Below are 23,809 nucleotides of genomic sequence, written 5' to 3'. Positions count from 1 at the left end.
ACGCGGCATCGTTCTTTCCGCGAGTGATGTCGCCCGAAGCGCGTCTCCCTCATTGCGTGTCCCCCATTTATTCTCTTAAATTTTCTTTTCAGGACGGCATTACTAATGCATACGCCTTCTCTCGCCACGAGACGCATGGATGCCTGCACCCCCTTAGGCGTTTTTTTTTTCTTTCCGCAACTCAAGAAAGAGGGAGAATCGTACGTCGGTGGACCAGCACGAGTACCCCCCCCCCCCTCACTTTTTATATACATATATATATACTGGGCTGCACGGCGCCATTTCCGGTCGTGAATCTACTTCGCTCTCTGCCCCACCAACTACGGCGCTGGGCTTCCACAGCGCGCACTCCACCCTGGAAACGGACGCGCTGCGCCCCTCCTATGTGCGATGCGCTTCACGAACCCTCATCACCCCCGAGTTATACACACTCCCAAAGAGTTGCTTCTCAAAACGGCGTGTCGCTTCTCAAGTCAACACCACGCATGGCCGCCATGACGGTCGGATATGTGCACCATCCCATTTGCGCAGCCCGTTTCTCGGGCCACATTGCGCCGCCACCAAAGATGGCGTTAGACAACGCAGTGTATCTTCCAAGCACTTCCAGCGCGGAGGTAATATCCATGCGGATAACCTATCATCTTGTATACATTTCACACTATCGATCGGAGCCCCCCCACAGCTTGTGAACGACACGTACCACCGACATCTCTGCTTTCGATTACGTTGCGTGCACAGTTCCGAGCAAATGGAATGCGTGTACACAATTCCCGACAGAGGTTCCCTGTTGTCGCGAAGGCAATGTCTCGCGGAGAGCTTTTTTTCTTTTTCGGCTACAGCTGGAGTTCGTTCTTTGCTAGATGCTCTTGTTAGAGGCGCCATTTAACGACTTGTCTCGGGGAGGGCGCCTTGAGGAGGAATGAGAGTCTGCACTGAAAGGGCTGCATCCGGTCGGTCACTGTGAGCTTCCCGCCAAAGCAGGCGCCGCGCCGTGCTTTTGACCGGACTGCAGAAATTAGATGCCTTTCTCCTTCTTCTAACCACTGTGCCCCCCACGCTTCAAACGAACGAGCCGCTGCTTAGGTCCTCCGGGGCAAAAGGGGACCGAAATTTCAGCACTTGTTAGCTGATCAAGGCCGTTTTAGAGAATGCGCCCGTTTCCAGAAGCTGCCACAGTTTTGTTGCCAGGCAGGCTTCACGCGACCATGAAAACTCGTGTTGCATTGGCTATCCTGCGCCTGATTGGTCCGCGCAGCCGTGGATGCTGGAAAACCCTACTTAAGCAGCGACTCGGGCTCTTTTTGGGGGGTGAGCGGACTTGGGGTCAACTGGACATCTCACCACCGGAGACCAGTCATGCAGGCCGAGGATCATTTTTCATGTTTTATATTTGTGACCTAGTGCATTGTGTAAATTGAAGTTGTGTTAGATAAATAAAACCTCAACGAGTGCTCCCCGAAATAATCGTGTCGACTTGTCATCGCTTGCCTGTGCGGAATCGCTCCCACACTTCTTCGCCCGGATGGTCATCAGATGTGCGTAGCTTATACAAACCCCGAAGTTTCGCTACACTGTCATCGGCTTGCACCGGGTGGGGCCAGGTAGCCGTTACGTTTACACACGTACTCAGCCATTCTCTCTCTACACTTTGACGCCTCGCAGTTCTGAAGTTAATAGCCAGCGTGAGGTAACAGCTCGCAACAAACGCGAGCTTGGTTTTTTAATTGATGATGGCGTTCCGCATCTCGCAACTCACGGTCGTTCTCGAAGTTGAAGTGTGACAAATCAATGTCTAACTATTGGCATAATAAAATCCGAGGCGCGCAACGATGTCATAGTATTACGAAACGCGTATACATGGGCCACAAAGCAGAATACGTCTCTGAGCTTACAATATAGACACCATGAAAAAGTAGCTGTACGTGATTAAACGAAACAATATTAAGCGTCACTCCGAAGTCGTTCCCGTATTCATTCCAAAGCGTTGAGGTGGTCGATATTGAAATGTTCGTGTTTTTCGAACTCGACGCCAATAAATGTGGTCTGACCAGTACGAAAAGCGTGTATACTATTGATTTAGACGAGAAGGTAAGAGGGAAGGTATGCCCAGGGAAACGGCCACATCAAGCTGGTCCCTGCAGCGACAGACATTACTCCGGCTAAGCCAGGGGAGATTACGCCGGCCGGTCTGCCGCCGCTATACGTTGCCGAGACAACATCGGAAGAGAGAAGCGGGCCTCCTCTCCGCTCCCGGCCATGGGAAATTTTCGTCGCCCCACGATAAACATGCCCGGGGTGCTGCGCGGAAAACGCGGGAGGGCTTGCGCAATCAGACTGCCACACAACTGCGCGGCCATGCGCGTTGGGCCGTGAGAGCGCACAGACGCGCGACATTGCAACGAAACAGGAGCAGTACTCCTTCCCCGCCGCTCTCTGTTCAATTACATTAAAGCCGCAGCGAGCAGCCAAACTGACACGATGGTAAGCGCCGATGTTCTGTTTAATTTTTTTCTTTGTCACACATAGCTGAGAAGTTGCTGAGCGGGTAACTGTCACTGCTAGAGCTGCGACAAAAAAAAAAAAACATCACCATAGCAGGCGTTCAACACTATCAGCGCCACTGAAGAACTGATTGATTGATTGATATGTAGAATTTAACGTCCCAAAACCACCATTTGATTATGAGAGACGCCGTAGTGGAGGGCTCCGGAAATTTTCGACCACCTGGGGCTCTTTAACGTGCACCCAAATCTGAGCACACGGGCCTACAACATTCCCGCCTCCATCGAAAATGCAGCCACCGCAGCCGGGATTTGATCCCGCGACCTGCGGGTCAGCAGCCGAGTATACCATAGCCACTAGACCACCGCGGCGGGGCGCCACTGAAGAAGTATCACTTATAAGCATGACTGTAAACTGATGCCCATCTAACGAACATTTCCGGTTGTTGAACTACTTGCGGAGAAGCGATCCCGCTTATAAGCGTATGCACAGTTCTATATATAGGACATGCCACAAGTATATCTGTGCCGCAAGAAAGCCTTCAATCTTTAATTGGGCCTAAACCAGCAACTATCATGCGAGCGGCACTTCGATCCCCAGTTTCGAGCTGGCAAGCTCACGCGCTGCTGCTTACCGTCAGTTCCTATATTTACCTGTCTAGTATCTTGCCTTTCGTTATAACTGTATAAAATTTTCGTACAAAGATAGTGAGAACGCCAAAAAAAAACAAAAAAGGGAAGGTTAAAAGATGCATTATCGTGCGAGTACGAATTCCTAAATGCTTAGCGAGCTCAGAAGCGCAGCGCCGTGAACAAAGAGAGAGAGAGAGAGAGAGAGAGAGAGAGAGAAGCTCAACGACGCTGCCACTTGTCATCGTTTGAAAGTTTCGCATGAAAACAATAGTGCCGATAAAGCAGAGTATATTACATACTGACAAGGATTGAACAACGTGTATTCACCGTTAGCAGTTGCCTTCTTGAATCGTAACTGCCTGCCTTCAACACAGAGGCAAGGTGAAAGGCCCACCACCTGTCAGAGCCGGCAGGATGTGTCTCGACGTGGCGGTGATCGATGACAAAGGCGGAAAGGAAGCGAGGAGTTCGCCGACGAGGAGCGGTGGCCGATCAAGCTCCCGGCGGGCGTCGCGCCGCGAAAAACCGGTGCCGCCGTAATTAATGAGGGCTTGGCCACCGACCAATGCGTGCGCGCATTAACCGCGCTGCGGTAGCCGATCGGGCTCGCCGCTCCGAAGGTCGGACGCGAGCGTGACCTCATATAAGCGCGCGCGCTGCCGGCAGTCAGACGGGGGCGACCAAGTCGTGACGGAATCGAGGGCCGCTGACCCAGGCTACTCCTTGCCGGCACAACTCTTCGCTCGGCACGCAGGCAAATCACGAGCGCGTCCCTCGTACAAGGAGCGACGCACGCGCAGGGGAACGCCCACACGCGCAGGCACGGGTTCCGTATTCGTACGAAAATCGCGCCGCTCGTCTCAATCTTGCCGACCGCAGCAATGACACGGCGCGCGTGTCAGGTGATGCCGCACTCGGTAGTTTTTCGCGTCCCACGTCCGACTTTCCGAGTCCACGGTGGCCGCGCGGCATCTGTCCTTCCCGGACCGGTCGTCTATAAAGAAAGAAACTGGGCGAAGGGGGCAGTCTTCGCGACATGCGCGCGATCTAGACCAGAACGGTACCAGGTGACAGCGCGACGGCTCAGCCTTCCACACCCTCCTTCGATGGAGACGTCTCGACGCAACCGGGCCAGAAAAGGCAACGCGCTTTTCGCGACTGTTCACGACAGCCCCAACGCGTTTCGAGACCCCGCTGCCGGCGATGATCGTCCGATAATCGAGCGTCACCGTGTGTACTACTAAACGACGCGCTGAAGGCGTAGCTTGTTCAAGAGTAGCGGCGGCCGATGAAAGTGTTTAGTCTCCCGGCGGCCGCGATCATTCTTTGGTCGACGTCGGGGAGCAAACGAGAGAACCCCCGCTCTCAAAAGGGGCGGCCTTGCAAGGGGCCGCTAATCGACGACGCGGTGGCAATTACGACACCGCACTCGCTACCTCGCCGCCATATGTGGGTCCAGTGATCGACGCGTTGTGCACGCAACGACTCTGGTCGTTCGGCACGAACGATGCGCTGACAAGCACGCAAAGACAATAAGCATAACGTTGATCCTTTTCGTTTATTAAAGAACCCCAGGTGGTCTAAATTTCCGGAGCCCTCCACTACAGCGTCTCTCATAATTATATAGTGGTTTTGGGACGTTAAACCCCACATATCAATCGATCCTTTTCGTTTACGCGAACCTTGGTGTTGTGCAAACAACGGCTGCGCATTGCGCGATTCAAGCTTTCTCAAATTAATTTGTCTAATACAATATGGGGCAACCGATATGTGAAGAGACATTACAAAGTGCGCATTCATAGCGTAGGCAGCCGAAGTGCGTTTTGAAGACGAACTCGACGACCGTTCTGTGGTCGCGACGTCTTGAATACATATAAACATATACAGCGCGCGTCATGTTCACTTGCTCATGCTCGTACACCACATCCCAGCTCTGGCAAAGGCAAACAAGGGGCATATTCATTTGATTTTTTCTTTCACTTTCCCGCTTTATTATGCAGTGCGAATGCAATGCGAAGGAGATGCAATGATGCATCTATTTTCAATGCTAACGTGGCCAGAAAGCGTTTCTGCGAGCACTTCAGTGCAGTTTTCCATACACGCAAGCTATAGCCGTGAACGTCGCAGCAGTATGGCGTATCCTTCGCGCTTTTTATCTATTATTTATCATAATTTTATTAAAATTTGCGTGTTGTTTAAATGTCATGAAAGTTTTATAAAGTGACGTAACTGATGCACTGCGCATCTCTGGCCTCGGCGTTGACTCAGGTGCACCAGATTGTAGGTCAAAACATGTGATACGTCAAATAACCACGCATACCTTGATAACTGCCAATCAAGTGGTTCTTTTTTATTTTTTTTTAAATACGCAGGCCGGGAAATATAAGCTAACACGCAGACTATTTATCCATAAACGACAAGCTTCAGCAATGTTCCTCGTTTTTCATCTTCTGTATGTAATGATCAAAATAAAACATTTTCACTAACTGAGTGACTGACCGACTGACTGACTGACTGTTTGATTGATTGAACATCGATCACCACGACACTATATGCATATTGACAGTTCAAAATTTTTATTCGTCCAGAAGTCATCAGCATGAGCAAATGTACGCCAAAGAGCCTGATAGCTTTTATACGCATGCTTCCATGCTTCTAGAAAACCTTCCATCTACCCCCCCCCCCCCCCCGCACAATGGTGTTGTCCGCGGACCAAATAAACCGCACACTTTTTTTTTGTTTTTGCTGCGTGAAGAGCGCAACTCACCTGCTTAACTGTTGTCGATTGCGCACCTGGCAAAGTCCTAAACTAATTTTAAGTTTGCACACTATTTACGACACGGATAACGGACGATGTGGGTGGATAAACATAGGGTTATCTATCTATCTATCTATCTATCTATCTATCTATCTATCTATCTATCTATCTATCTATCTATCTATCTATCTATCTATCTATCTGTCTGTCTGTCTGTCTGTCTGTCTGTCTGTCTATCTGTCTATCTGTCTATCTATCTATCTATCTATCTATCTATCTATCTATCTATCTATCTATCTATCCTCTGTCACCGCAGCGCCCTACACTGCCAAGTTCATATAGCTTTATGCAACTTCCCCCGGACGCTTGTTGGGAAGAAAGGCGTTGACCGTAGGAAATTAAATGAGCTCCTTTTATGTTTTCGCACGAGAAACTCGCCTCTCGCTTCCTGTCGACGGGGTGCTACTACTAATCCTCGTTCCCGGCAACGACGAGTACGGGCGCTAAAAGAGGCAGGGAAGCGTGACGCAGGACGTCGGTGTTCGAGCCCTGAAACGCCACGAGTTGCGCGTGAGGGCAGGAAGACGCGGTAGTGATATATATATATATATATATATATATATATATATATATATATATATATATATATATATATATATATATATATATATATATATATATATATATATATATATATATATATATATATATATATACACCGCAACAACGCCGCGCAGAGACAAAGCCCTCGGCGAGGGGAAACGAGCGCGCATCAAGGAAGAACAAAACTCATCCGGAGGGGGGGCGGCCGCTCCTCTTGTCGGCGGCGCCCTGCCAGGGGGCCAATGTCCTGCTTGCCGCTGGCGAGCACTCTATGGCGAGTGTCAAGCATGCCGCCGCCGCCTCAATTACGAGCAAACGGCACGAAACACGAGGGTCCCAAATTGCCCTCTTCCTTCCACTCATGGGCAGAGGACGCACTGCCAGCATTCTTCCAAGGCACAGTCACGCTCCGCAAGAGAGAAAAACATTTGGCTAGCCGGTCAGACAAAAGCGAAACGAATCGGCTAAGCCGAGAAATCCGGATTAAGATGCTACGCGGGATCGTATTTCGCCGTTCAACGACGTTTGCCAGCTGCGCGTGCTTGGTTTTCGCGGAGCCATTAGCGAGTACAATTTGTCTGGGTGTTCATACACGCCGTGCTGGCGCGAACTGACCCGCGCACGTTGCGCGCATGGAAACATGTCGTTGAAGAAGTCTGGTTTGGATAGAGAATATATATATAGACAGGGACAGATTACACGGCGTGACATGAATCACACGATCTTCTGCGTCTCATCATCGGCCCACGCCAAGAGCAGGGCCCGGACACCCAGTGACTGGGCCACTTGCGAACACAAATATAGTACACAACGGTCGCGTATGATCCCACAATAGATCCGCACCAAGAGAGTCCCCGCGTCCCGCGCGGTTGCTCTTGCGGATCCCGGCCCCTCGCGGCCAGTGAAACGGTCCCCTGCACCGCGCCCACAGGTGCGTCCAGAGTTGTCGTCCATCCAGGACGAGGGGGAGACAGACGTGCTGCCACTTCGAGATCATGCGGCGGCTGGCTGCCTCTGGTTGAATGGCGATGTTAGCCAGGGAGCGGCCGGGCGTTCCAACCCACTGGACAAGCAAATACCGCAATCTCGCGCTTATAGCCTCACATAACCCGGACGACATTGTATGCCAAAATTTACGTGACAACTTCAAAAGACTGCTGGAGTACAGCGAGGTTCAAGTGCTACACAGTATTCCTCAAAGTACAGATTAGAAAAGAACAAAGAAAAATGAGTGTTATCACAGCTTAAACGAGAGTGCTGCCGCACGTTGTTATGTATTTGTCTATTCGCCCGGAGATCGGGCTATAGGTGGCAGCACTGTCACCGCGCTGGAGTGGATAGGTGGCCCATGGCACGCACAAAGATGTACGCAGCAGCGGTTTGTATTGGATAAGCTCCTCTTAGTCTAACCTTGTCCTGCGTCAGGCGTAACCGGTAGTATCTCCTGAACAGTATAATAGATGGCGCTGTCTCATCACCATTTCTCGTCTCATTTCCTCGATGGCGTTGGGTCAACCAAAAGTGTATGGAATAGGACGGACGCACGGACTGACGGATAGACACACGGATGTACGCACGGATGTACGCACGGATGTATGCATGGACCGACGCACGGACAGACGAACGAACGCACGGACGGACGCTTCGCCTCACTCATCACCTTTTACTCTGTGGATATGCTGTGATTTTTTGTGAGTGGTGTGAGCCGATTGTCGTCGAATAAAATGTGACTGCAGTCTACTCGTAATATGCGTATATATTGCCGATTCGATGCATGACGCTCGCCGAACGATACTATTCCTCGTGAGAGAAACTCAATCTGCCATTGAAAGGGATGTTCGCGCTTGCCAACTATAGTGCGAAATCGCAGGCGCTTTTTCGCACTATCACGTTGGCTGCATATTTCCAACTACGCACTGCAGCATGCAGTGCGACTGAATTCATTTTTGCTTCATGCATGCTGGTCTTGAGTACTGAGAGAGAGGAAGTAATTTCGTATTCTTCGGCGATGAGCTAAAATAACCGCGAATACCAATCCGAATTTTTTCTAATTCAATTCTCCGTGAAACTGATGTAAGAAAGTTGTTAATTTTATTTAGGAAAGTTGCATGGCTGACAGCGCTTTAGCACGCTACTTCTTATTTCAAGAACAGTATAAAAAAGTAACGGTTCAGCACATGGCTTTTTTTTTCTCGTTTGATTGTCTGCATGACAGTGATGATGGAAAGAAGGGTAGATTATTTTATGGGACAACATTTTTTTTTTCAGGTGAATTGTGTCCGCTCTTTCCGTCAGTATATAACAACGTCACAAAATTGCTCAAGATAATTCAAAAAGGTAGATATTTACGTGAAATTATTTACGTAAAATTATTAGTGGAAAAAAAATCTGGAGGCACACCATCTGGATTAGCTTTGAATATCGGGATACTCTGAAGCGAACCCAAATGTAAGCACACGGATGTGTCTGTGTCAATTTCGCCCAATAGTAAAATTGCCCGCCGCAGTGGTCTAGTGGCTTAGTTACTAGGCTGCTGAACCGCAGGTCGCGGGATCAAATCTCGGCTGCGGCGGCTACATTTTTGATGGAGGCGAAAATGCTGTAGGCCCGTGTGCTCAGATTTGGGTGCACGTTAAAGAATCCCAGGTGGTCGAAATTTCCGGAGCCCTCCACTATAGCGGCGTTTCTCATAATTCTATGGTGGTTTTGGGACGTTAGACCCCACGTATTTTTCAATAATAAAATAGCGCGCGGCGACAAGTTGTAACCAACTCCGCGTCATTCCATTTTCTGATCTTTTTAAGGTACAATTTAAGTACCGAAGTGTCACAATATATGAGACAGAAATATTTCGTTGTAGTGAGATCAGGAGCGTACAATGAAAGGATAACTCAAGAACAATTAAAGCTACTAGCTTAATCAATGAGCAACAGCACCGCAGCTAAACACCAAACAACAATGCAGGACTTTGTTTATCGCGGAGTCACTAAAACGCTGCATTAACACAATATCTAATTACTCTTCATGATTGGGATGACTCGAAGTATACATTAAGATATGCTTACATTACAGAGTGGCACCTGCACCAAAATGATCCCGGCGAACGGAGGGTACCACGACACACAGCACTCTCGGCAAGTATGCGAACAAGACTTATTGTAGTGGATGTACAGCCGAGGATGGACAAATGTATTTGCAGATCATATAGTGCTAGTCTAACGTACAATCAGTTAAACTTGCGCTAGCAGAGGACGACAAACCACAATTTGAGGTTGAGCATGACGTACGCACACATGCTAGCCTTATGGGGCTAGCAGACGACGCAGGGAGCAATCCATACTCATGGTCTCCTAAATGGCGGGTGCGGCGGGTTTCTCTAGGACAAGCGCCCGCAATCTCGGAGGCCATGCCATACTAGGCGCACTTCAGTCAGTGGCCGCCAGGCGGCGACGCCGCTCGATCTCGGGGTATACCTAAAGCCCCTATACTTTCGGAAAAGTACAGCGTTCTTTCTATCTGCGCCGCTTCCTCCTCTCCCCGCCGGAGCAAGCTCGTGGCGCATTACGGAAACGCCACTGTCGCAAGCGAAAAAAAAAAAAAAAAAGGCAATGCGCCGGAGAGTAGGCAGCGAGGGAGAGAGCAGATGGCGGTACCTTTAGGTATGCCCATAGCGGTTATAACAGCCAGAGGTGACACGCGTTGACAGCTTCTATCGAGGTCGTTTTAGCCACATTAAAGGTAAACTTATGTGGCGACGTAAGCGCGATGAGGTCGGCCAGAACGAAAGACCACTTCACGGACGGCAAAAATTTGGCGCAGATGATTATTATTTTCAATAAGTAGTTTTGCCTCTGTAAGTTAAGGTGAGCGCGCGGAATCTGAAGTTAATTGGGAATAGCATTCAACGTCGTGTGATTCCTCGTCCAAAAGTGGCAAAACCAATGGCTCACGCAGTAAGTGCGAGCAACAAATAACGTTGGCAAGTATACTTACTAAGGTGTAGCCGAAAAAGAGGTGGGGGAAAAAGAAAAAAAAATCAAGTAGGAGCCCGGGCGGGCTAAATTACGAGAACCGTATAGCGTCTGCTACGAGAGAGGAACGATAGCGGTCAGCCCTCGGATCCCCACGCAGTACCATTTCAGCTTCTGCATGCCAGGCCACACATGACTTGGAAAAGCGCGTAGGATTCGCAGCGACCCACACAGGCATCTCGGGGCGCCCTTGGCCAGACCAAAAAAACATTCCCCCGTTCCCTCCACTCATTAGGAGGTGGCATTCATCTGCGAGTCGTGCCCACGGTATACTTCCAAGGGCTTCTCAGTGAATGAGGTACGCGCGGTCCGCAAATGGAGCTTTCAGATGCAACAGCGAGAGGGGACGCAGGAGTGGAGAAGGTGCGGGCGGCGCGACAATGGCGGCCTCCCAAGCAAATGCCGGCGCACCGCGAAGCGATTAATACGTATGAGAGGGCACATCGGTTGGCCGAATCTGTTTGTGCGTCTATCCATGCGCCGCGTGGTGACAAGAGACATGGCGCGCGTCCAAAACGGCGTTCGCAATTGGGGCCGCTCACGGTCCAGACGCCGCTTTTCCCACGGGACACTTTTTTTTTAATTTCTTTTCTTTCACGCTGTGAGGTGTTTGTATACGTACGCTCAGGACTTCACCGCGTGTGACGCCAGCATGTAGCCGCAATTAAAAACCAGCGCCCGGTGCACGCCTCAAGCACTTTTTGGCTTTCAGGGTCGCCCGCAGAGCCGATGGCAGTATTGACAAGCGGGAGAGCCCAGAAGCTATTCTGTTTAATTCTGTCCGGCGAAGCCTACTGGGAACTGCTACGGCCGCTTTGGTTATAGAAGAGAAGCGAAGGGAGAAAGGGAGTCGTCATTCTCAGAGATTAACGCATCGCTGCGCGCGTCGCACCGTTTTTCTTCTCTTATTATTTTCTTTAGCGACTGTCTGTACGTCACGCAACGGTTACTTCCAACGCCGCCAGCGATTTCGCAGCGCCCAGAGTATACGTATAATATGATTCCGCGTATGTGTTCATAACAGTTGCACATATCGAGTAAAAAGACAAGTTGTCTCCGCGATTATAGGCGATCTTGGTGGGGGAGCTTTAAACCGCTGCTGGTTTCCTCCCACACACACACACAGAAACAAACAAACAAAGCTTTTACGCCACAGAAACGAATGGACTGGAGGCAATATTGCGGATACCCGGACAAAGTTGAGGAAGCGGCTGCCCAACGGTAATCAGCAAAAAAGAAAAAAAAGCCTTTGCGAGTTTAATTGGTGATGACTATATTGATGGCATGGCTTTGGAATCTTGATTGGTCACACGGCTTTTAATCGCACATATCCTCTTACGCAAGAACGATGTGTTATAATTGGCCAGCCAATCGCGAAACGAAGCGAAATAACTAAAGCACAGACCACGAGAAAACATTTCTCACGAAAGAGCCGTCCCGTAAACCCGGCCACTTGGTTTGATATATATAGTAACTGTTCTCAAGGTCTCTTGTAAGCCCGTTGTGTTGTTGGCTTTATATTATTATTATTATTATTATTATTATTATTATTATTATTAGATAGAGAGATGTCAACGATCAAAGCCGTAAGGCGAAGCAGCCCCCTTGAATAAGCAGCCATATTCACAAAATGGCTCTTTGGAATGAGCCTCTCTTTACGCATGCAAGATTACGATCCCTTGATCCAACGTTAAGCATGGCCCTTTGGAATGAGCCTCTCTTTACGCATGCAAGGTTACGATCCCTTGATCCAACGTTAGGCATGGCCCTTTGGAATGAGCCTCTCTTTACGCATGCAAGGTTACGATCCCTTGATCCAACGTTAGGCATGCAGCTTCCAGCAAAAATTCGACGAGGCGACGCTACTGCTCTGTGCAGACTATGGTTGGGAGTCGCGTTTACCCGTGCGTACGCGTTCCGCATAGGTATGGCCGACACCGCCGACTGTGCACACTGCGGAGATGAAGAAACAATTCGACATATCCTGTGTGACCGCCCGAAATACAACCTGGAAAGACAACACCTTTCTAATAAACTAAACAGGGTAGATGACCAGCCGCTGTCAGAAGAAAGTAAACTGCGCCATCGTCATGACTCATCGTCACAGAAGAAAGCCGTGCAAGCGCTACTGGGCTTCTTACGAACTACTGGCCTGTCGGAACGCCTCTGAGTGGACTGATTTTGTGTGTGCGTGTGTGTCGGTGTTTTTCTCTTATTTATTTTTTAACTCTCCCTTTCTCTTTCAACACCCTATTCCCCAACCCCAGTGTAGGGTAGCATACCGGACACTAGAATCTGGTTAACCTCCCTGCCTTCCTTTTTTCTCGTTTCTCTCTCTCTCTTCACAAAAAATTTTCGTGAGCTCATCCGTAACTACACATAGCTTGTCATATTCGCCATTGTTATGCTCCCTGTTGGTCGGTATTCAGAAGAAAAAAACTAAGTAAGCCAGAATTGCTTCTAGGAGAAAATTTCGGCCAATTAGACCTGCTGTAAATATCATTAAACAAAACCGGCTGACCATCGATATAGAAGAGCATTTAGGAACATAAAGTTTTGCCATTTCCGCCGCTTATTTTTGTTGACGAACCACTCGAGCGCACACGTTAACGGGCCTATATGCTCCTCATTTCACTGAGTTTCTCGTTTCCAAGAAAGCTCCCCTAAATGACCAGCCGTCTTTGAAAGTGTGCTTGCAGTCGCGATTTACCAGCGCCCATTCTTGCGAAGGCACGTTGCGCGCACATATGCACACACTTGAGTTCCGCGTCTTATTAGACGTTTGGGAAAACAGGACGAATGAGCGCGCGAGAGAGAAAGTGCGGCAACGGCAAAAACAAGCGTTAGTCACGCCGGCGCATACGGCAACCAGTTCCTCCATATACTTCTCGTCGTTGCGCAAAGGGACACGGAAACAAGTGCATATGGTGGGCTATATTCACTCGATTGCGCGAAATACTTTGGGTGCACGCTACAGAACCCCAGGTGATCGAAATTTCCGGAGCCCTCCACTACGGCGTCTCTCATAATCATGTGGTGGTTTTGGGACGTTAAACCCGCACATATCAACCAAATCAGCGCGGAATACCAATCAATAGGCACCTGGAAGCAAATGACTGATTCATTGCTCGTTCACCACCGCTTGATACAGACATCTATTCCTGCTCATGTTATGACAAAATATTTACCTGTATAAGGCAGGTACCTTGTCATAACATGAGCAGGAATATTTTTGTGTGTAAGGGGTCTCCAAGGGGCTCTTGAGGCATGTGTACACGATCGGAGTGCCAATGACATCCCCATGTACAGTTTAGATAGACAATGCTAATCTCGCTCTTCTTTCGTTTCAGGGGCATGACTGGGGGTTTTAGCCGTCATCTATATGGCTCCCGGCAGCAATTTGAGTACCGGAGAGTGCTATCATGCTCAAGTTCCTGGAGTATTTCAAAGAGCGAGCGCGACAAGCGTACAACAGCTGCCTCCGTCCATCCACGACAGTGGCTGTTCGTCTTATCTTTCTCTCTTAAAAGCTATCCGCGAGCACATGGCGACGACAGATAAACGAGGCGCCTTAGGGCACGACCGGCGACTTCAAGGCGGCTGATAACACAAGCGCGAAGGGATGTACGGGAAACCCACGCTGTGGTGGGTTCTTGCTCCTCCAGATACACTGTAGCCGCGATCAGCTGTCAACAGAGCCGCGAAAAGAAGTGCCGTCGAGGCAATTCCGCTCGGATGTTTTTTACACCTCACAAACCCTATACGGTTGGTCTGTATACAGTTCCAGCGAACACCTCAGCTCCCAGCTTGATTCGATCTTACAGCTTACGAAAGAACCGCTGCCAAAACAGACTGACTGTGCTCCAGGCCATGCGAAACATCCAGCAGGGTATACTTATTGATCTGCAGTTGGTGAGAAAGTGATTCTCTATGGCCCCGCCGCGGTGGTCTAGTGGCTAAGGTACTCGGCTGCTGACCCGCAGGGCGCGAGTTCGAATCCCGGCTGCGGCGGCTGCATTTCCGATGGAGGCGGAAATGTTGTAGGCCCGTGTGCTCAGACTTGGGTGCACGTTAAAGAACCCCAGGTGGTCTAAATTTCCGGAGCCCTCATCTACGGCGTCTCTCATAATCATATGGTGGTTTTGGGACGTTAAACCCCACATATAAATCAATCAGTGATTCTCTATGACCTTCCCTCACATTATTCTTTAGAAACTAACTTAGTTCCCATGCATTCAGTCGCAAACATGGTCTTGCCACACACACACAATTCAAGTATACGCATATGCTCGATATCGCGTGTGTATACTGCTTCATGCGTGCCCAAGGTTACTACTTTTAACTGATCTTTGCCCACACGCGCCGATGCAATGTGCGTCGCACGCTCTGCAAAGGGGCGGTTGCGAAAGGCCGTGCCATCCAGTAAGCATGCATGTGGTCACTGCGGCACAAGGCGCGGAAGCCCATATTCCCAATGATTCGAAACAATCTCTTCCGCGCGGGGCTGGCCGGCAAACACAGTTTGCAAAAAACAAGGCGCGCGCGAAACATTAGCGGGCCCGCATCATGTGCACTTGTACAATGTACGCGCGTTCACCGGGCGCTCCGATGCTCGCAAACGACTGCAACGCCTTAAACAAACGGGGTCGCGGTAGCCGCGAAGTGCGTAACTGAGCTGCCGAACGGAGGCCCCCTCACCGAATAAACGGCGGGTATTCTCATTGTTCCTTTTGTTTTGTTTTATAACGACCGTCCCCCGCCGAGCGTGAAAGACTTTAACGCCAGGGGGAAACAGTGTGTTGAAAGCGCCATTAAGTTGCTCGGGGGAGCGCCTTTGTGAAGCCGCCCGCTGAAAGGCAGCAAGCACACCACACCGTGGGGAATAGTGACGACACCGAATGTGATAAAGTGTGCAGGATACAAAGGTTGGACCAAAGAAGCTTCGCGGTGGTTTATGAGCTCTCTTAACCGATGTTGCAGAAGTGGCAAGATAATATTAAAGCACGAGCCAGAGAGTGTCCTTTGTTCGTCAGGGGTCAGGTAATCACGTCCGGTGCAGCTTCACTGACAATACCAGGCCGTCGAGGTCAGACGCACTGACAGAGCCAGCATTCGGCTGCACTGAAAGGTATATCCGTGGTAGTACAAACCATCCTTGCATAACGTTCACAGATCCTTGCACAACGTTCACGCTAAAGCAACACGTGAACTACCCAATCGAAAGTAGACACGCGCTGTCCCATGTGATCGTCCCAGCAGAAAACATTCAGACGTGGCATCCACAAAGAAACCAAACTCAAGGCGCGCTCGTGGTAAGCAACGTCACGCAGCAAACGGCCATCTACCACGAATGCAAAGTTCGCAGCTGTGGGTCAGCTCTTCGCGCCAACTTAAGCGGAAGAGTTCACTAGCCTGGAGCTGCTGGTGAAAACGGATGTCGCCACATTACACGTACGATGAGTAATGAGTAAACACGCATGTAAATGAAGATACTAAAAAATACGTATATCAAGCCCGTTTAGCTTACAATATTGGACAAATACGAGATAAAATCGCGATGACACGTTATCTCATCTGCGACGAACTATCAAGAAAGTTATATCAAGTAGTTATGTCAAGTAATTTTTCTTTTTCGGGTACTTGAAGAAGCATGCTCACATCACGTTCACTTTAGCTGCGAGATTTTCAGGCCGTTGTCCACTTAGCACCCGCTTCACCTTTTAGGCGTGATAAACAACCATGGCTAAACCTTTGGCGCAAACAAACATCAATTTTGAAGCGACACAAACAAAAAGGAAAAAAAAGGAGTGCTCTAAAGAAAAAAAAATCTCGGGCGGACTCTACGGAACCAAAGAAGTAAGAGCCAGACGCGTCGAGGAAGCCAGCCGCAGGCTTTTGTCCTTGAAGTAGCATCCGACCTTATCCTGCCCCTCGGGAATGCTAGCTTGGGGAAGCCATGCCAGCCGGCGGCGTCAAGGGTGGAACTCCTCCGCGGCGCCTGCCTGGCGTCCCCTCCCGAACATTAGGGGGAAGCGTGGGGGACGGCGAAGGAGGCGGTCGCGCCAAAGCAAACACGGCACTCGCTCTCAACGCGACAGACAGCACCGGGCGCAAGTAGACTTGGGAGATTTAAGAGAAAAAAACAAGAAACCACGCAGCCTTTTGCCTTTCTTATCAGAGTCACTTGAGAGACCGCACGTTTCTTTACAAGCAAGTGCAGTAACAATTCTAATGTCATATCGACGGTGCACGCTTCATATGCATATGGGTACCACGCAAGTTGCGCGGACCTTTGAACTCTATTTGATTTGAGTTCAGACTGTGAGAGGCGAGAGCTGATGAAGCACAGCCGAAGGGAATATGCGGCTCAGTGCAGCAGCATATGCGCTGGGAGACGAGAATGTGCTTGCAAGCGTACTGAATCGACCGTGAAGAACTGCAATATGCACAAACTGAGCGGTTCAACAGAAATTTGCACACGAGATTATGCTCCGGAGGCGCTTATTTATACGCCTCCAGGGCACTCGGCGCTGACAGCCCAAACGCAGTCCGAAAGCACGTGCGCCGAAGCTATCAAGCCGCAGGCCGTTCCGGTGCATCTATGCGTTCGTGCTGCACCACTGAAAGAATGACATGCACTGGACTCCAAGGAGGGTGGCGGCAAACTGACCTTCCTGGGCGGCAGCGCCTCGTGCAGACTGCTCGTGCTCGATGACCGCGACGACAGCTGCTCGGCGCCTCCGCTGCCGAAGCTCACGCTGCTGTTGAGGCTCAGCGCATCGTTGGCTTGTGGCTTGATGCAGCGGAACGGAGACAGGGTTGTTGTTGACGAGTGTACGTGCTTGAGCATGGTGCAGACACAACGTAGTTATCCTCTACCAGTCCCGCGGCACTGACGAGGCGACAGCGCGCGGTCCGACCTCCACCAGCGCCAGACCTCACTACGACTGCCGGCCGATCGGCGCTCGCGCGGAGGCCGGCCCGTCCCACGGAGAAGGCGCGTCGTGTTGTGACGTCACGGTGGGTAACTTTTTCCATTGGGTAAGGAGACGGCGCGTGCTGGTGACGTCACCGAGCGCTTGCTCGTTTCAGCTCCGTCGGCCGCGCCGAACACCGCACGTCGCTCTCACTTCTGCCGGAGAATCGAGCGTGCTGTCATCACCAGCGGAGAAGGATGACTCAGGAGCGACCAGGAAAACTCGATAGCCCGTCGATGCCTCGATCCACTTCTCGCTTCTCTCCGCTGTGATCGTTGCGTGGAGCACCTGGCACTCTGACTCGGCGGGTGTTTTCGAGGGACCGAGCATACTCACAAATCAACAGGCCGCGTCACCGAGACGTCCCTTGTTCGCTTCTTTCTTTGTTTTGTTCTGTTTACTATCGTTCCTCGTATACGCACTCTCGTTGCCCAACGTAGAACCGTGCTTTAATTTAGATGATGATGACCAAGTACATCACAAATGCAGAACTTTATTGCCGTTTTATTAAGACCCGGTCAATCGCATCGAAAGACGTCCCCTACGAGCGCAAGTGATATGCAATTGCATTTTGCTCGTTCGGCATGCAGCAAATGTTAAAAACCAATAGCAGCAAGGCCATTAATAGTGGACATATACCCAGACCTAAAGCAGATCCGAAGACGCGCTATCTTCGAGCAGTAGGCCCTGCCGGGCCACCACACTATATGACTCAGCAGGGACAACCATCGAGTCCTATACAACCAACATCGACCTTAATATGTATATCTTATTCCATATGCCGATATGATTCATTGATATGTGGGGTTTAACGTCCCAAAACCACTATATGATTATGAGAGACGCCGTAGTGGAGGGCTCTGGAAATTTCGACCACCTGGGGTTCTTTAACGTGCACCCAAATCTGAGCACACGGGCCTACAACATTTCCGCCTCCATCGGAAATGCAGCCGCCGCAGCCGGGATTCGAACCCGGACCTGCGGGTCAGCAGCCGAGTACCTTAGCCACTGGACCTCCACGGCGGGGCATATGCCAATATGAACAGCACACTTTCAATAATAATAATAAAAGGTTGCTGCGAATTTCGGCACATCAAATTATGTTTCGAAGTAAAAAAGAAATCAATCTTCAACAACAAAAAAAAAAAAAGAGTAAGAGACGTAACCTGATAAGTCACTTCCTGCGCGATGGTCCTTCCGACACAATCGCTGCTTTCTGTCGAGTTTACAGATTTCATTCGAGAAATGTGGTGTCTCGGTCGTGCTCGCGCACAATAGAGCCGGTAGCCCGCGCAGAACTTTTTTATCAGGTAACTGGTACGCTTGAGCTGGTTGATCAATGGATAGATTTTAATTCATTGTTATACCACCACCTCTCACATGATTAGCATACAGGGTGTTTGAGCAAACTTGCGCCAAGCATGTTTTTTTTTTTTCAAGTTCGCGCGCTCTAAGAAAATTCGAGAAAAAAAACAGTAATTTTAGCATACGCGGGATCGAATACCGGGCGCGGGGGCTGCATTTTCGATGGAGGCGAAAATGCTGTAGGCTCGTGTGCTCAGATTTAGGTGCACGTTAAAAAGAACTCCATGTGGTTTTGAACATTCCGGAAGCCTCCACTACGGCGTCTGTCATAATCATATGGTTAGATTTGGACGATAAACATAAATTATTATTATTATTATTATTATTATTATTATTATTATTATTATTATTATTATTATTATTATTATTATTATTATTATTATATTAGTGAATTAATAAATTATTATTATAATTATTACTTCTTTTTTTTTCAACTGAACAGTTGTCAACAAATGTATCGGTCTGTGGGCGTGGCTAAGGTGCTAGGCTGCAGACCCGGGATCAAATCCCGGCTGCAGCGGCTGTATTTCCGATGGAGGAGGAAACGTTGTAGGCCCGTGTGCTCAGATTTGGGTGCACGTTAAAGAACCAACCCCAGGTGGTCTAAATTTCCGGAGCCCTCCACTGCGGCGTCTCTCATATTCATATGGTGGTTTTGGGACGTTAAACCCTGCATATCAATCAATCATTTAGTGAACTGCACGAACAGTTTAAGTGAGACACACCCACAAGCCAATGACTCAGGTCGACCGTCGGCTTCACACGAGATTTCATCCACTCTGAAGCAATGCGAAACGTTTTAGAGAACTTGACAGCTGTTAGCTAAAACAATAGGCCAGATGAAGCCAGCGAACTCATTTTCGATATATTATTATTATTATTATTATTATTATTATTATTATTATTATTATTATTATTATTATTATTATTATTATTATTATTATTATTATTATTATTATTATTATTTAATGTTCCTTGTAATGCGAGGCAGCAGCTAGTACTTAAATTGAGATTTTTGACCATTATTACACAGGAAACGCGTAAACCTCCTACGTACGTCCGATAAGTTCCATAATTAGCTCCAGTTTCGTAACCTTCAAAGACATCGAAACCACCTCAAGCAATGTGAGAACCGTTATTCGGTATATTCGTAGAGAGCGCAGACCAGGCAGTAATCGTTGTTATTGATAAAGTATTTGTGAACGAATTCCTCGTGCACCGGCCTAGCAGCGCAGCTGAGTAAATTAAACGCGAATAGCCAGCATTGTTATTCGTTCAGTGTTGATCTTCGGTCCCGCCGCGGTGGTTTCATGGTTGACACTATAGTGTCAACCATAAAACACCTTACTCTCTGCAGCATATATGCTGCAGAGAGTAGGGTAAGACGCTTTATATGCAGGCGAAACACAAGAACGATTGCGCGTCGATTGAGTTTTGAGCAGGCTTTCGAGGACGACATATGGTTCAAATAAGGTGTCTCTCATCACCACTGCACTGCTTTGGGACTAGCGAACGAAAAAAAAAATATACAAGCATTATTTATTCGCAGACGCCGTGCTCTACATATTATAACACTTAATGTATCTAAAATATTCTGGTCGGAAAGCCACCAGTAATGGAATATATTCTGCAGCTATTTTTTATCACGCAATTATAGATACAAGCAAATCGCGGTACTTATTTCTACCCACACTCCCTCATGAATGAAAGTTGCCCGCGTTAGTGGACACATGTGTAAGACACTTCATTGTGGGGGTGTGGTATGGCTCCCCATATGCGCGGAATCGGTTTCTTCGAATGTTTTGCAGTGACAAGCTATATTATAAGGATATATAGAAACACGAGCAATCATGGATTACGGGTCACCCTCACGAAAGCCGTAAAGATGCATGAGTCACCTGTCACGTGGGGGACCCTCGAACGGCTGGACGGTCGGTTCTGCGATTGACACGTTTTGTTTGCACGCACAGGGATCATATGCGAGGGTAAACAATTTAGTTCCTTGTGGAGCAGTCTCGGATTGTGTGCGCCACTTTGTCCACCTCTGAAATTACCAGTCAAAGCACTTGAGCTCTGTGAAAGCTGCTCTCTCAAAGCTGCCACAGGCGTCTGCTAGCCGCGTACTCAATATGAGAGGTATCCCTCAAAGGTGATTCGTGATGGGGCCGTGGTATATTGGCCATCGCATTTTCGTGGCAATCGTGCTGCGCACGGTCGCCCACCAGCATGTTTGTGGCTGACAGGCCTGCTCCAGATCACAAGCACGCAGATCGTTCAGCCAGTCGGTCACCAGAAAGTATCTGGGCCGAGACCGGCTCCCGGAACACAATCTCGCACCAACGAGCCTAACTTGAAAGCCAAGTCACTCTTTGGGGCTTCTTTTGGGGCGAAACACCGACGCACAGGATCGTGCGTGGCGGCCTTTAAGGCGCGGCAAGGAACATGCCCTATCGCTGAACGCCCTCTGAAACCTGACACGTCGTGCAGCACGACCCTGCAGGGCATGCTTCGGAATGGCCGCGGGCCTGGTGCTCGCGCGGACCTTCTGCGCTCCTCCCGCGCAGTGTCCCACGCCTCGGCTCACTCAGGGTCATTCCGAGAAAGGCCCGCATCTGGCTGCGGCGAGCACTCCCATAGTTTCCTGCGTTGGAGCTTTTTGCGGCGCGAAAAAATACGTAGGCGGCTTGTTGCCGCTAAAGAACTTGACTCCTCCAGTCAGTGGGCTTGTTGACCATTCACACAGCCACTGGAGAAGCCGGACCAGTAAAGAGACGACGGGCTCTTTATGTATACGGTACACATCCCTCCTTCTGCCGCCACGAACCGTTGGCTCGGTATGATCAGTGACGACCTCTGGCAGTTTCGATGTCCTAAAGGGCGCTGGTGGCGCTTTGCTATGTAGTTATTCGGAACAGGCACCAACTAAATTCGCCTGCCTTGGCGTTTTCGTAAATAATAAGAATAGATATTAAGAGATTCGTGTTTACCGTTTTTTTTTTCTTGAACACTTAATTGACACCGAAAGTCGTCTGCAATTCACGCATGTAGAAATCAAAACCGTTGGCGATCGGAATCACTGCGCACGTGTGTGTGGTTTCATTTATGAGACTAGTGATCCCATATCTTGAGGAGAAAACGCTTGATTTGATTGATTGATTTGTGGGGTTTAACGTCCCAAAACCACTATATGATTATGAGAGACGCCGTAGTGGAGGGCTCCGGAAATTTCTACCACCTGGGGTTCTTTAACGTGCACCCAAATTTGAGCACACGGGCCTACAACATTTCCGCCTCCATCCGAAATGCAGCCGCCGCAGCCGGGATTCGAACCCGCGCCCTGCGGGTCAGCAGCCGAGTACCTTAGCCACTAGACCACCGCGGAGGGGCAATGCTTGAGGTCCGGGCATACTTATAGGTGCACGTTGAAGAACCTCGGGTGGCCGAAAGTTCTGAAGTCCTCACTATGGCCTCTCTTATAATCATATGGCGCTTTTGTGACGTTAAACTCGGCAGTTATATCACTGTATATGCAATTCCCGTATGCGAATTTGCCGCTTCTCATCAAGATTTTACCTTATTTATGAGATTAAATGTGGTTTGAAGAATTGAAAAGTAATAGCACGCAACTAAAATTCTCGCCAGGGCAAGTCTTGAATCCGTGGTATACATAGTTTCATTCGAGTTCGGCAAAGCAAATTCAAATGGTCAGCATTAAGACTTCTAAGCGCTTAAAAGAACGCATATTTGCAGCGTTTAATACGTACAAATTGGGTACCGCTTCCAAAGCACTAGTTAGGTGATATGTTTTCATGGAATGTCACCAATGCTCTGACGGTTCCTGTGAGAGCAGGAACTGGGCCACCACTTTTGACAATTTCGAAGCGCACTTGCATATAAGCTCCTTTCGACTGAATCCAGTAATTTTTTATATTTATTTATTTATAGATACTGCAATCTTTCTTCAAGGTCTTGGCAGCGAGGTACATAACAGGTGAACTCAACAGTAAAATAACCATGGGAAACGAACAAATGAATATCTTTGTGAAAAAAAAAAGGCAAGCGACGTTATTCTAACACATTTCAAATAGAACATAGAATCCGTTAGCACAAGTAAAAAAAAAAAGCACATGAAACATCTCAGCTAAACAAGGAAACTGCTTGCTACTGGAGGTGTGACTCAAATTGTGATAGTGAGTCATGCGAAACAGTATTATCAGGCAGTTTGTTGCAATTGACTATTCTAGGAAAGAATTAAAGAGTACTTGAAACAGTTGACACGTGTAGTGAATAGAGTAACAGCTAAAGTGAGTGCGTGTGCCTGGTAGCGCAACCTGTCTTATATGCAAGATGCGACGTGTCTACCTTGTGCTGACCTTTTATCAACTGAAAAAAGAATTTTAGACGACATACACAATTTCGATTACTCAGAGCAGGTAGGCCACTTTGAGATACGAGGTTAGTTACTGAAGTGCGGCCATACATAATGTAGATGAATCTAACCGCTTTTTTCTCTAAGCTTTCTAATTTTGCTACGTCGGTTTGGTGAACGGGTCCCAAATGATGACGGAGTATTCTAAAACAGGGCCGACGAATGTTTTATAGGCCAACAAATTTACTGCTGGTGTGGACTATTTTAATACACACCCTAAAAAGAACAACTTACGCCTGCAATTTGCTAGCACTTTGTCAAGGTGTTTCGACCACGAAAGATCACTTGCTATGTGGAGGCCTGTGTATTTATATTGTGTAACTTCTGATAATTGACGGTCTTCCGTTTCATAGCAATATATTGGTGGCTTCTATTTTAATGTTACTCGCAAGTACACAGTATTTTCAAAATCGATGTGCATTCGCCATTGCTCACACCAATAAACTACCTTATTAAAATTCCTGTTTATGCTAACCTGGTCTTCCTGAATTGTTATTTCTTTCAATATCACA

At 48.7% G+C, this 23,809-nt stretch overlaps 1 protein-coding gene across 2 annotated transcripts in view; it reads right to left on the bottom strand.

Annotated features, from left to right (window-relative positions):
* The window catches only part of rau (RA domain-containing protein rau), a 92,643-nt gene extending 75,163 nt beyond the window's left edge, over positions 1–17,480 (bottom strand). For both annotated transcript variants that reach the window (XM_037427148.2, XM_037427149.2), the window contains exon 1: positions 17,197–17,480. In XM_037427148.2, coding sequence (XP_037283045.1) covers positions 17,197–17,376 — 180 coding nt within the window. In that variant the 5' untranslated portion in view covers positions 17,377–17,480. The remainder of the gene's footprint in view (positions 1–17,196) is intronic.
* Between the last annotated feature and the right edge of the window lie 6,329 nt (positions 17,481–23,809).

This window comes from Rhipicephalus microplus, chromosome X, assembly GCF_043290135.1.
Source record: "Rhipicephalus microplus isolate Deutch F79 chromosome X, USDA_Rmic, whole genome shotgun sequence".
NCBI classification, from domain to species: domain Eukaryota; kingdom Metazoa; phylum Arthropoda; class Arachnida; order Ixodida; family Ixodidae; genus Rhipicephalus; species Rhipicephalus microplus.
The sequence above is the reverse complement of the archived record's forward strand: the minus strand, read 5'-3'. Positions and strand labels throughout refer to the sequence as shown.